We start from the raw sequence: 12,006 nt of genomic DNA, 5'->3' as shown, positions 1-12,006 counted from the left end.
AGAGAGGAAATTTCAGGACTGCACTTGTTGCACAGGTATCATCCTATCACGGTACCACGCTGGAGTTCACTGAGCTCCTGAGAGCGACCCATTCTTTCACTGATGTTTGTAGAAGCAGTCTGCATGCCGAGGTGCTTGGTTTATACACCTGTGGACATGGAAGTGACCGAATACCTGAACTCAGTGATTTGGATGGGTGAGTGAATACTTTGGCAATACAGTGTATATCCAGGCTTATCATATTTTCCAGTCTTTGGGTGATATGTATTGCAGCATTTGGGGTGGAGGTATGCACTCTGAGTGCCCTTCCAGTTAAATTGTGCAAATTAAACGTTTAAAATTCCTGAATAGCAGCCCGAAGGTGGAGCCTCTTTGGTTTTTGCTGTGTTCAGGTAGAGTTGAGAGTTGGACACACCTGTCCAGGGTGTACACCCCTCGTGCCCTTTGCACCAGCTGGTGAATATAATGCTGTTCAGACCAGGAATTGTATATTTATAGATGTAAGTATTGTAGAACAAAGCATCAGTGTGAAAATCTCACACATTGGTGCTACTCTGATACCTCAGTAATAGTGGCTGACTGGAAACATTTTAACATATTTTAATGAAGTAAATTTATCTTGTTTTATTTTGGGGTTTTTTTAACACAAATTTGCATTACTTTCAGTTTTTACTAAAAATTTCTTAGAAACGGATGCAAAAAGTCTTTGTTTATTACATAAATCTCTTATTACTTTTATATAAATGCATTTTTTAGACAGTGCCTGTCTGGTAGATACTCACATCTTTAGAATACCTAACATTTATTTTTGCCTCAATTTACAGTTAATGTCCAAACCAAGAGAACCCTAATGACATCGTTACAGCATCGTGATGGTTTATTCCCAGACTTGACGAACCTCCTACAGAGACCCCAAAATTTACTGTAAAGTTGGTGTTGAAATTTTCTTTTATGCTTAAAAAAATACATAATTACAAAAGCCAGTGTGTGGTGTTATTTGCCTGCATTTCTGACAAAAAAGTAATAAAAGTGAAGCTGCAGGCAGAAAACAGGTGAAACACCAGGGTAACCAGTGCATGGAGAGTGACACAGGGTATGAGCTGAATGTAATTTAGGTTATAGATAACGTGTGTGTGTGTGTGTGTGTGTGTGTGTGTGTGTGTGTGTGTGTGTGTGTGTGTGTGTGTGTGTGTGTGTGTGTGTGTGTGTGTGTGTTTTGAGATCCAGGAACCTCCTGAAGGTTCATTCTGTGGTAAAATGAACTGATTCATTTTATTTTAATTTAAATGTCTATTGAGTATCATGCCTCATTTGCATATTATACTTTAAATGTGAAAACCTCATTTGCATTTCCCCCCTTTAGTAAAACCAATCACATTTCCATTTCTCCTCCACCAGCCAATCAGTTCTGCTGTCTGAGCCTCAGTCATGTGGATAATGAGGTGTCAGCCAATCACAATCAGCCTCGGAGAAGAGGCTCGAGCACTGGGATTGGGTGCTCGCTGTGGAAATGTTGTTTCCATGGTAACATGTGTATTTCATAGTCCATTACTTGAGCCGCCAGTTGTACCCCACCCGTCATGCTCCACCTCCTCCTGGTTGTTATTAGCTGACCAGAGCATATGTACTTTTTAGGACTGGTTTTAACCAGAGAGAGGAGAGTCCGTGTAAACATGCTCAGGGATCTGTGATGGTAAATGGTAAATGGACTAGCTCTTATATAGCGCTTTTCTACTCAGTATGAGCACTCAAAGCGCTATTACAACATGTTTACATTCACCCATGCACTCCCATTCATACAAGCACTTCCATATGTACTAAGCTAAGTGCTTTTTAATTAACTATCATTCACACACATTCATACTCCGACGGGACGGTCGGAGAGCAACTTGGGGTTAAGTATCTTGCCCAAGGATACATTGGCATGTAGCCTGGAGTAGCCAGGAATCGAACCGCTGACCTTCTGATCAGTAGGTGACCTGCTCTACCTACTGATGCATTTAATGTTCAGCAGTATGTCAGTAATTTTTCTCCAGGAGAAATTAAACCTAAGTTTTGGGGCATCTGAATCATATGCACTCAGCAGAAAAATCATTAGTTGCACCATCTTAGTACCATGTTGGACCCCTGTTGCCTTCAGAGCTGCATTAATTCTTCATGGCACAGATTCAACAAGGTGCTGGAAACGTTCCTTTGAGGTTTTGGTCCACATTGATATGATTGCATCACACAGGTGCTGCAGATCTGTGCACATCTCCACATCCCAAAGGTCCTTCATTAGACTGAGATCTGGTGACTGTGGAGGCCATCTGAGTGCAGTGAACTCACTGTCATGTTCAAGAAAGCAGTTTGAGATGATCTGAGCTTTGTGACATGGAGCATTATCCTGCTGGAAGCAGCCATCAGAAGATGGGCATAAAGGGACGGACATAGTCAGCGGCAGTACTCGGGTAAGCTGTGGGGATTAAATGATGCTCAGTTGATACTGAGGGGTCCAAAGTGTGCTGTGAAAATATTCCCCACACCAGCAGCAGCCTGAGTTGTGGATACACGGCAGGATGGAGCCATGTTTTCATGTTGTTTATGCCCAGTTGTGACCCCGCCATCCGAATGTTTCAGCAGAAATCGAGACTCATCAGACCAGGCGATGTTTTTCCATGTTGTCCAGTTTTGATGAGCCAGTGTGAATCATAGCCTCAGTTTTCTGTTCTTATCTGACAGGAGAGGCACCTGGTGTGGTCTTCAAGGTTCAACACTTTGTGTTCAGAGATGCTCTTCTGCATACCTTGGTTGGAACGAGTGGTTATTTGATTTACAGTTGCCTTCCTGTCAGCTTGAAGCAGTCTGGCTGTTCTCTGACATCAATGAGGCATTTTCTAACACTGGATATTTTCTCTTTTTCAGACCATTCTCTCTAAACCCCAGAGATGCTCGTGTGGGAAAATCTAAGTAGATTACATAGTGGAGATCACTTTCTCTGTTATGTAATTAACTTGCTCCCATCCCAGAGACTAGAAGAGCCTGATAGAAACAGATAAACTTTCATATTGAGTTATTATCCACTCTTAATACATTTTTCATGTTGTTCTCTTTGAAAGACTCTTTGAAAAAGAGTGTTTGGGTAAACAAGTCATGCTGCTGTGCTGATCAATGTGTGTTGAGGCTGTTAAGTTACTTGTACTGGAGGACACTGTCTCTGACCTACAAACTGTTTCTATAAACTGCTACACGAGCGGATCACTCAGACATTGACCGAGACAGTCTTTGCTGTCACTCTGACAGCTGCTGGCTGGATGATGTATCAGGTGTGAGCAGCATGAGCAGCCTGACACTGAAAATATAATGTGATGTATTATATCTGGACAAGGCTGCTGAGGCCTTTCACACCAAACCTTTTTCACTTTTTCTGCAAGAACTTCATCCAGAACGTTTGGCATGCCGAGTCCAGGAGAAGTCTGTTATTATCTGTTCAGATCTGTCGTGCTCCTGGCCCGGTGTTGTGTGTTTTTTCTGCTTGTGTTCCTGCAGTGTTCCTAAGTTTGTTTACAGTTTAGATTCCTGAATCCTGTTATTATAGTTTCTGTATTTCATTCTGCTGTCCCTTTGTTCTGGTCTTCCCCGCATCTCTGTGTTCCTTTGTCTCGTGTTTTGTGTTCAGTTTCCCTTCCAGTTGTTTCCCTGTGTGTTGTGTTTAGTTGTCTGGTTAATCATGTATCCTTAAGTTCCCAGTATCTTTAGAGTTTAGTTCTCCCTGTGTTTTCCCTCAGTGTTCCTTTGTGTAGAGTGTCTTGTGTCTGCCTCCCTATATGATGTGAAGTTTGTGTTTGTTTTCCTCTCTTTTTTTGTCGGTCTTCTGTGGTGTGTGTGTCTTGTGTCCTGCTTTGCTTCCTCTTGTCTGTGTTTGTGTATTTCTGTCCACCTGTGTCTCGTCCTCCCCAGCTGTCTCTCTCTCTCTCTCCCTGATTACCTGGTGTGTGTGTGTGTGTGTGTGTGTGTGTGTGTGTGTGTGTGTGTGTGTGTGTGTGTGTGTGTGTGTGTGTGTGTGTGTGTGTGTGTGTGTGTGTGTCTTTAAGGTCTCAGTGTTCCTTAGTTCATTGTTGCGTTGTCGTCTCTGTTGCTAGTAAGCTGTGTGTACTTTTGTGTGTAGTTTTCCGTCTGTCCAGCATCAAAGCTGTTTGAGTTCAGCTCAGTTTTCACACGTCCTGCATTTGAGGCCAACCCTGCCTGCCACACAGTGACACATAACAAGACCTTGATAAACTATCCATCTGCAGCAAAAGTTTATATTCACTGGCATCACACAATGTCATGCTTAGATTTCTCATTTCTTTCCTTGATGATGAAAATAGATTTTCTCTTTGATAGAGTTAAGTATGTAAACTTCGTGTCATCTTTTAATATGCTGGTGTGTGAGAAACACACGATCACTGTAAAATGCACACCTCTAACTTTAAACCTAAGCAGGTGGGGTTTGATGCATGCAAGTGAACAACAATACGGATGTTTAAAGCTTTCAAGTCATTTATATATATATAGCATGGGAGAGCAAGCTCCAGCAGCAATTCTCTCTCACTCTCGCTATTTCATTAAAGAGTGAAGAAGCGATAATTAAAACAGATGATGAGGAACATCTGCATGAAAACATGCTCACTGTCCTCGCCAGCCATTAGCGTGAGGAAATAGGAGAGATCTATCATATGTTTGTTCTTCATCACCACTGGAAAACTGAGATAAAACCACAAAGCGTAATATGTGAGTGTATTTTCCATGTGCACCAGCTGATTTGAAGCCTTCAGGCAAAATCTAGTTGTGATTATTCTCATTTGAAGTTAGAGCAATTGGCACATCCAGCTAAATGGCAGCCTTCGGGTCTGAAAAATAAAGCTGTCGCTGAAGTGCTAAAAACTGCAGTTCCTTCAATGGCCACTTGAGGCTGGTTCTAAAGATGAGTCAGACTCCCATGTTAAAATGTACAACAGAAATAAACATGTTTACAGCCTGTTAGCTCTCAATAGCCAATTTCCCCTTCAATTTAAATTGTATTAAGGCTTGATTGACAAGTGGGTGCTGACTTGGCTGCTTGCTGTTTGTTCAGATTAATTTAGATACTCCTGTTAGCACACTGTCACATAATATGCTGTGCACACTTTGTGTCTACTTGTACGTTATGTAAATTCAGCAGTTTCTCAAAGCAAACATGGGTTTGTGCTCTTACAGGAAAAAATAAGTGCGAGGTTTGACAGTTATTGTCGTGCTAGCTGCCACGCCATGACCACTCCTAATGATGATGACAGTTCAACCTGCATAAACGCTGCACAACACCACAAGTAGTGTGAATGCATGCAAGTGGTTAGCTAGCTGAGCTCTATCAAGATACTTTCACCTGCTCCCTGATTTCCAAAGGGGCACCGGGGTTTGATCTGGCACAGATGCAACTCTCCCATTTATCTGGGTGCAGGGACCAGATAAAAACTACATTTTTCAACATGCAATGTAGAACAATAGGCTTCAATATGCGTTATGTGAGATCTTTGCCAAATATGCTCTGCTGTTCTTGTCATTATTGTAGAACTCACATTGTATCTCCTCATTTTTCATGAAACGCACCCACAGTTGTTTGGAACAGACCCTTCCAACCCTCAGGCTCCACAGACTTTTGGATACCTCAAAACAGTTAACACAGTGGGCCATCATAACAGCCTTCAATCCGCCAGAAGATGCATGCTGGGTTAAAGAGGCAACCAGGCAGTGCGAGAAGTCGCATCATAACATGTGTTCATACCTGATTAACTGCCAGGCTGAGCTGATTGACAACTGCTGCAGAGTTGTGCTTTCAAACTCAAATATGAAACAGACTGAGCTCAGCTCGCTGCTGTGATGCTGTTTGCACAAGTTAAAAATAAGACAGCTGGGTGATTTCATCACTTGAAGGTTCATCTTGACTCGTATAAAAAAACACTGAATGCAAGCAGTTAATGTGAATTTCTGTATTTAGATTTGCCAGCAGGTTTGCAATGTTCCTCACTTCATGCAAACACAAACTGATAGCAGACCGATTCGGTCTCATTGCAGTTTTATCACCGATACATAATTGTCACTTTGAAGGTGACGGGTGGTCACAGGCCTGGTCCCTGTCTTCAGAACAACCATGTTAAAGGTGGTGAGATTGCAGACTCGCTGCACACGGTCGGAATAGTTTTGATGGTGCAACGGTCTCCAACCGCTGCTTTCTGACATGTGACTGTGATACACTGAAAGTATCCTGATATTAGCATTTATTTCAGAGGAAAAATGTACCTCAGACCAGTGGCTAAAAGGATTAATCATAATTGAAAGACAAATTTTTACCACATAAATCTGTCCATCAAAGAGGAAGCAGCAGTTTTGATTCTGTCAAAGAGCCTCACGTTAAATCCTCTTTATTTCCCTTTTTAACTTCTGTTTTGCACGTGTTTCCTCAAATATCTCTTAACTTTACACCCCAGGCTCATACAGAGCACTATCTACAGAGAGCTTAGGTATTTTTTAACACCCACGAACCATTAGTAACCCACTAAGAGTTGGTTTGTGAATGTGCCCAAGGCTATCCAAATATCAGCATCACTAATCTGTATTCATACCTCAGCTCTCTGACATTTATCACCAGGTGCTTGTACTTGATTAGAAACATCTTCATCCATGTAAAGGTTGAAAACACTTCGGCTATCTTTAGAATGAGGACTTCAAAACAACATCAGAGTGTTGGAGATTATACAGAAGAGGTCGTAGGAGACACTAAAGCATCCTCGGGAATGTTTGCACATGCCTTGGTAACACCTCCCTGACAGCAGCAGCGATTAACTCAGCAGTGCAGTTGGGCCACTCGGTAAAAAGCCCTTTATAAAATAATCCTTTAAGCTGTTTGCAGTATGTGCAGCTGATTCTAGAGTTTATCGAGTATCACAAACTCACTGCAGGTACCTTAATGTAAGATTACACTTAAACATCTGTAATTTGGCTTCACTTAAAGCAGCCCACTGTAGTTACATTTCTTGTCCTTTGGTCTGTGATTACGGAGGAAGGCGCTCAGACAGTCCGCAGCAAACCCAGCCGATAGATATCAGTGTGTGTGTGTGTGTGTGTGTGTCAGAGAGAGAGCTCCCAGCAGGAGTGTTTCCGGCTCTAAAACTGCTCCACCAACAGGTTTCACAGAAGTGTGTGTGTGTGTGTCTGTGCATGTGTTGTTTCTCAGTGCTGCTACCTCCCAGTTCAGCAGCAGCGATAACGCTCAGATCATGTGATGAGTGACAGCTGCTGAACTGCACTGATGTCCTGTTTCGCTCAGGTGATTGACAGTTTCGGCAGGAGATCAGACCGACTTTTGTGCGCGTGATGGAACTACAACAAAATGTACAAACTGAAGCGTGAGGTGCTGCCTGAAGCTTTTAGCACAGAAAAAAAACAGGATTTTGCATTTTATTTCATTAAAAATATTTTTATTGTATTAATTAATTAACTTGCATAATCTCCTCTGTCCTCCACCCTCCTAGGAATTAATCTTGGTGCACCATCTTTAAGAGTGTCGCAATTCCATATACTGTATATAAAAGATGGATGTAGCTGCTGTGACATCACTCATTGAATTCTGTATTCCACATTTTGTATTTGTAGCTTCAGAATTTGTCTTTTAGCTGTCGCCATGCTGGGTTTTTTTTGTTTATAAGACAGAAGTGACTATATTTGTTGAGTGGGAGGAGTCTCGAGAAATGAGCTAATGCTAGCAAGCTTGGTTAACTGTGAGGTCCAAAGCAAAGTCGTCCTAGAAGCAAGTCTCACCACTTGGAAAGCATCTTGAACTCCATGTTTCAAAGACAAGCAAATTGTACTTTTTGGGGAAAAAATTGTAAATCGGTTAGAATGCTTATTTTCTTTCCTCCTGATTGTGAAGACCAGAGATTTTTATATTTTTTAAACAACAAAAGTGACATATTCTGATAGCACAGAGACAGACACCTACTAAGTAGTACAAAAAGTACAAAAATGCAATCCAATACCCAGAAATTCCATAATAAAAGATCCAGTTCAGTCACAGCTGGGGGTCTTCCTGCAACAGCATGAGTGAGATGACCAGAATAAAAACACATTGGCTGTGAAGTGTAATTTCTCACCTGTCAGAAATCACTTTTCAGATTTTTCTGAGGACAAACCATTGTGTGATTACAATAATGCAAAGGGTGCTTGTGCTGTCTGCGATGAAACTTGATGATGTGCTCTGTGTTAAAGGGTTAATAAAAGCAGCTGTGCTCATAATTTTAAGCCTCAATATTCAAATGGTTGAGTTAGGTGCGTAAGTGTATCCAACAAGAAAGTTTTTAGTATAAAGGAACTGTGGTGAGCTGGTAGAGATGATGTGTATTCATAAGCTGTGTTAGATGACTATTCAAACTATCTACTCATCATCATTTGCTGGCGTGATAAATCTGAGGTTTAATATTCATCATCTTCACATTCTTCTCATAACTTCAATTAAAAGTAAATGTGTAACTTGTCATGAACACTTGTGCCTGTTTGACAGAGAAAATAAAGTGGAGCAAAAGTCTGAAACAAAGAGCAGACGGATGATGCGTCTGTGTCATATGTCATGTTTAATCGATATCACTGTCACAGCTCTGAAGCGTGAATGTCTCATTTTGTCAGATGTTTGTTGACTCCATTCTTCTCTCTTCATGTCGCTGCCTTGTCTTCTCCACAGAGTAGATGAGGAGAGGAAGGAGGGATTTGCCTGCTTGTACATTTGTGTGCTTCTTGTGTTTGTTTTTGGCACTTGTTTGTTTCCTTGTGCATTTCATGGTTTTTTTACTTCCTTCCTTTCGTCTTTTTCCCACCGTTATGATTGTGCTTGTCACTCTCATTAGCTTCACTTGTGTTCACTTAACTTGTTCTGTGTGTTTACAGTCCTGTTTCTGTGTTTTGTCAGGCTGTTTTTTTGTTTGTTTGTTTTTGTTCTTTTCTGATTGACTTTTGTTTGGGCTGCTTTGGATTTTTATGATGCCAATTCTCAGTAATGCTCTTTGTTTAACCGTAAGTGCCATTAAAGTGGCTCTATTATGTTTTGGGGTGTTTTGCGCTAAAAAATAAGGAAACACTTCAAACACTCACCAACTATTAACTAATCGGTATTGAAACTATGAAAACATGAACGTTCTCCATTTCCAGTTTGTGGTTCCAGTGGTTACTGATTGTTTGCAGACAAGCTGGCTTCTTCCTTCTTAGCCTTGAGGCGACTGTTCATTGTCATTTGGCGCTATATAAATAAAATTGAATTGAATTGAAAATTCCAATCTGCTATCTGCTAATGGCTCAAACAACAACAAGGTGGTTTTTGGTGCAGAACTATCTTTGTGACCAGATTCAGCCAGCAACCATTCACCAACCAACAGGGGATAACCCTAACCCTAACCGAGTCTTTAGGCCTAACATGTGAGAAGGTCAACTTTTGTGCTGTGACATTAAAGGTACAAAATTGTCACCAAAGGTTTGAGACTGGTCTGGTTAAATGGTTAAGATGGTTAAATGATTAAAATGAGTACCCACTGCAGTAATGACATTGTTACTTTACTGGGTTATATGTGGCAAAGAGTTGGATATGAATTGGTTTGGAGAGGGTTCGAAATGGAAGCACTCAACTGTTGGTCACAGCAGTGCAAACTTCATGTAGCCCTTTGTTAATTTCCTGCCCTCTTTATGCTTGATGTATTATTTTGTTTCTAGCCTTTCATTCTTTCTTTCTTTCTTTCTTTCTTTCTTTCTTTCTTTGAGAAAATAATCTCTCCCTGGTTTTTCTGGTTGTCCTCAAGGGATCCTCTGATGAAGGTTGCTGCAGCTGAAATGCCAAAAGTTTGTGATTTTAAATTTAAGACCTGAACTCTTCACTCATTCGCTGCAGAGGAATGCCTCATTCTGAAAAAAAAACCCCAGTTTCTTCACCCAAAGGAACTTTTCCATCTTTCTCTACATCTTCTCTGTGCTTTTCATTTTCTTCACCTTCTTCCCTGATCTCTCTCTCTTGGACTGCATGTCTCTCTCTCTCTCTCTCTCTCTCTCTCTCTCTCTCTCTCTCTCTCTCTCTCTCTCTCACACAGATATATGTGGAGTTATATCTGGAAAACTCCATATATCCATGTTTTGTTGATAAAAGCCTCCTTTGGCACATAGTTAAATTGACTCATGAGTTTAATTTTAACCTGAAATGGGATCCGTGCTGATGCCAGCAGTCATTCTGTCACAGCGATCGCCTCCTTTTATTTAAGTGGTGGAATCTCGCTGAGAGTTTATTAATGGAGGAAAACATTCAGCATATGTTGAAAAGCCCTAATGTGGTGTTGTTGTTGTCACGATTGGTTTACAGACTTGTTGGCCGTGCCCAAACACCCCTATGCCGCCATGGAGAACTGGGGGCTGAGCGTCTTCGTGGAGCAGAAGATCCTGTTGGACGCAGAGGTGTCGTCATCATCCTATCAGATGGAACTCACCATGGTGGTTGTCCACGAGATCTGTCACCAGGTAGGCGACATGCCTGATGGCTCGGACCTCATACTACCTTCTATCAGAGATTGCAAATACACTGTAGTAATAATGTCGTCTAAGAAATGTATTATTCAAACCTTCAGATGTCATAGGGCTGGATGTAACTGATTTCTTGGTTCACGAATACTTGCTGACTATGCTGATCAGTATTGCTTACATGGATGAAATGATCATTTTAGATACTTTAAGTCTGTCTAGATAACTTTTTGTACAAATGGTGCAGAAACAATACATCTGTGAACCACATAAATCACATTTTCCTACTCTGTAGACTACATAATCCATCATAACTATGGTAATTTCAATGTAGCATTACCTGCTCATCCTCCTAAAGATGTATCCTAACAATGTTTGATGTCCCCACCATCTGTTCCACATCTTCTCCTTAAAAAAAAACTCAGCTCCAAAGCCTCAGCTACACTCATTATCTTCACGGCTTAAAAAACTTTCAATCTTTTTACGTCACTGAAACAAACTAAGATCAACTAGAGACAATGGATGAGAAGAGATCATTTGCATACAGTGTAAGTAATGTGCACATTCAAGGGAGAGATTATACAAATCTCATCCAAAATTTATAATATTTCAGCTGACAGGAGGAACTTTTTCTCTAATTTAACAGTAATAAACAGAAAGAACATGATATTTGGGATCACGCAATTCTGGTTTCAGAAAGTTCAGGGGATCCTGACTGTATGAGTCATCAAACTTTTCTGAACGGGGAATAAATACAACGGACAGCCTCTGTATAAATTCAATAGAAACATGGATAGATTCACTCTGGCTGACAGAGCGGAGTTTGAAGACATGCCCACTCAAATTAACCATGTCTCACACTGAATATGTGGGCTGCACACTTTTTCTTGAAGCTGTAATTAATGCAACCTCATGTGAAAATGGAGCACAAGTACATGAAGTGTACTTGTGCTTATGAAGAAATCTCCATCAGCTGATAAAACATGAACAGCAGGTGGTGACCATTCTGAGACAAACTGAGTTCATTCGTTCCTTTAAATGTTGGCAGACACTGAACAGAATTTTCTTTCATTTGTATTCGTCACATATCTGTTCGTTAGTCTCTGATTCTGCTATAATGTGGTATTTTGTTTACTTGTCACATAAGCCATAGATTCATGTTGACAGAAGCGGCCTGTGCTGGATCGCTTGCCTCAGTGAAATAAAACGGAACCACCAGGCTCAAACTGGTGCCTTGTGAGTCAGGTTAACCTGTTAGCACACATTTATAATAATCTGATCTGCAAAAGACAGCCACAGCTGCTGGAAGTAATAACGTGTGCAGACTGGTCAGTAATTGGTAGCTCACATCTGGAAAAACAACATCAAATGTCACAACACCTGGGGAGGGCCCAGTGTGTCTCATATGCAAACAGGGACACTTCTAACACTGAAATACTAATAAAGCAAATGAACTCAGTTGAT

General features: G+C 41.0%; 1 protein-coding gene across 1 annotated transcript in view; it reads left to right on the top strand.

The window, feature by feature from the left end:
• Nucleotides 1–12,006, top strand: part of LOC115773465 (thyrotropin-releasing hormone-degrading ectoenzyme) — a 220,608-nt gene that overhangs the window by 116,273 nt on the left and 92,329 nt on the right. The window contains exon 5 of the mRNA XM_030720212.1: nt 10,388–10,542. Coding sequence (XP_030576072.1) covers nt 10,388–10,542 — 155 coding nt within the window. The remainder of the gene's footprint in view (nt 1–10,387; nt 10,543–12,006) is intronic.

This window comes from Archocentrus centrarchus, chromosome 23 (genome assembly GCF_007364275.1).
Source record: "Archocentrus centrarchus isolate MPI-CPG fArcCen1 chromosome 23, fArcCen1, whole genome shotgun sequence".
Taxonomy (NCBI): Eukaryota; Metazoa; Chordata; class Actinopteri; order Cichliformes; family Cichlidae; genus Archocentrus; species Archocentrus centrarchus.
The sequence above is the reverse complement of the archived record's forward strand: the minus strand, read 5'-3'. Positions and strand labels throughout refer to the sequence as shown.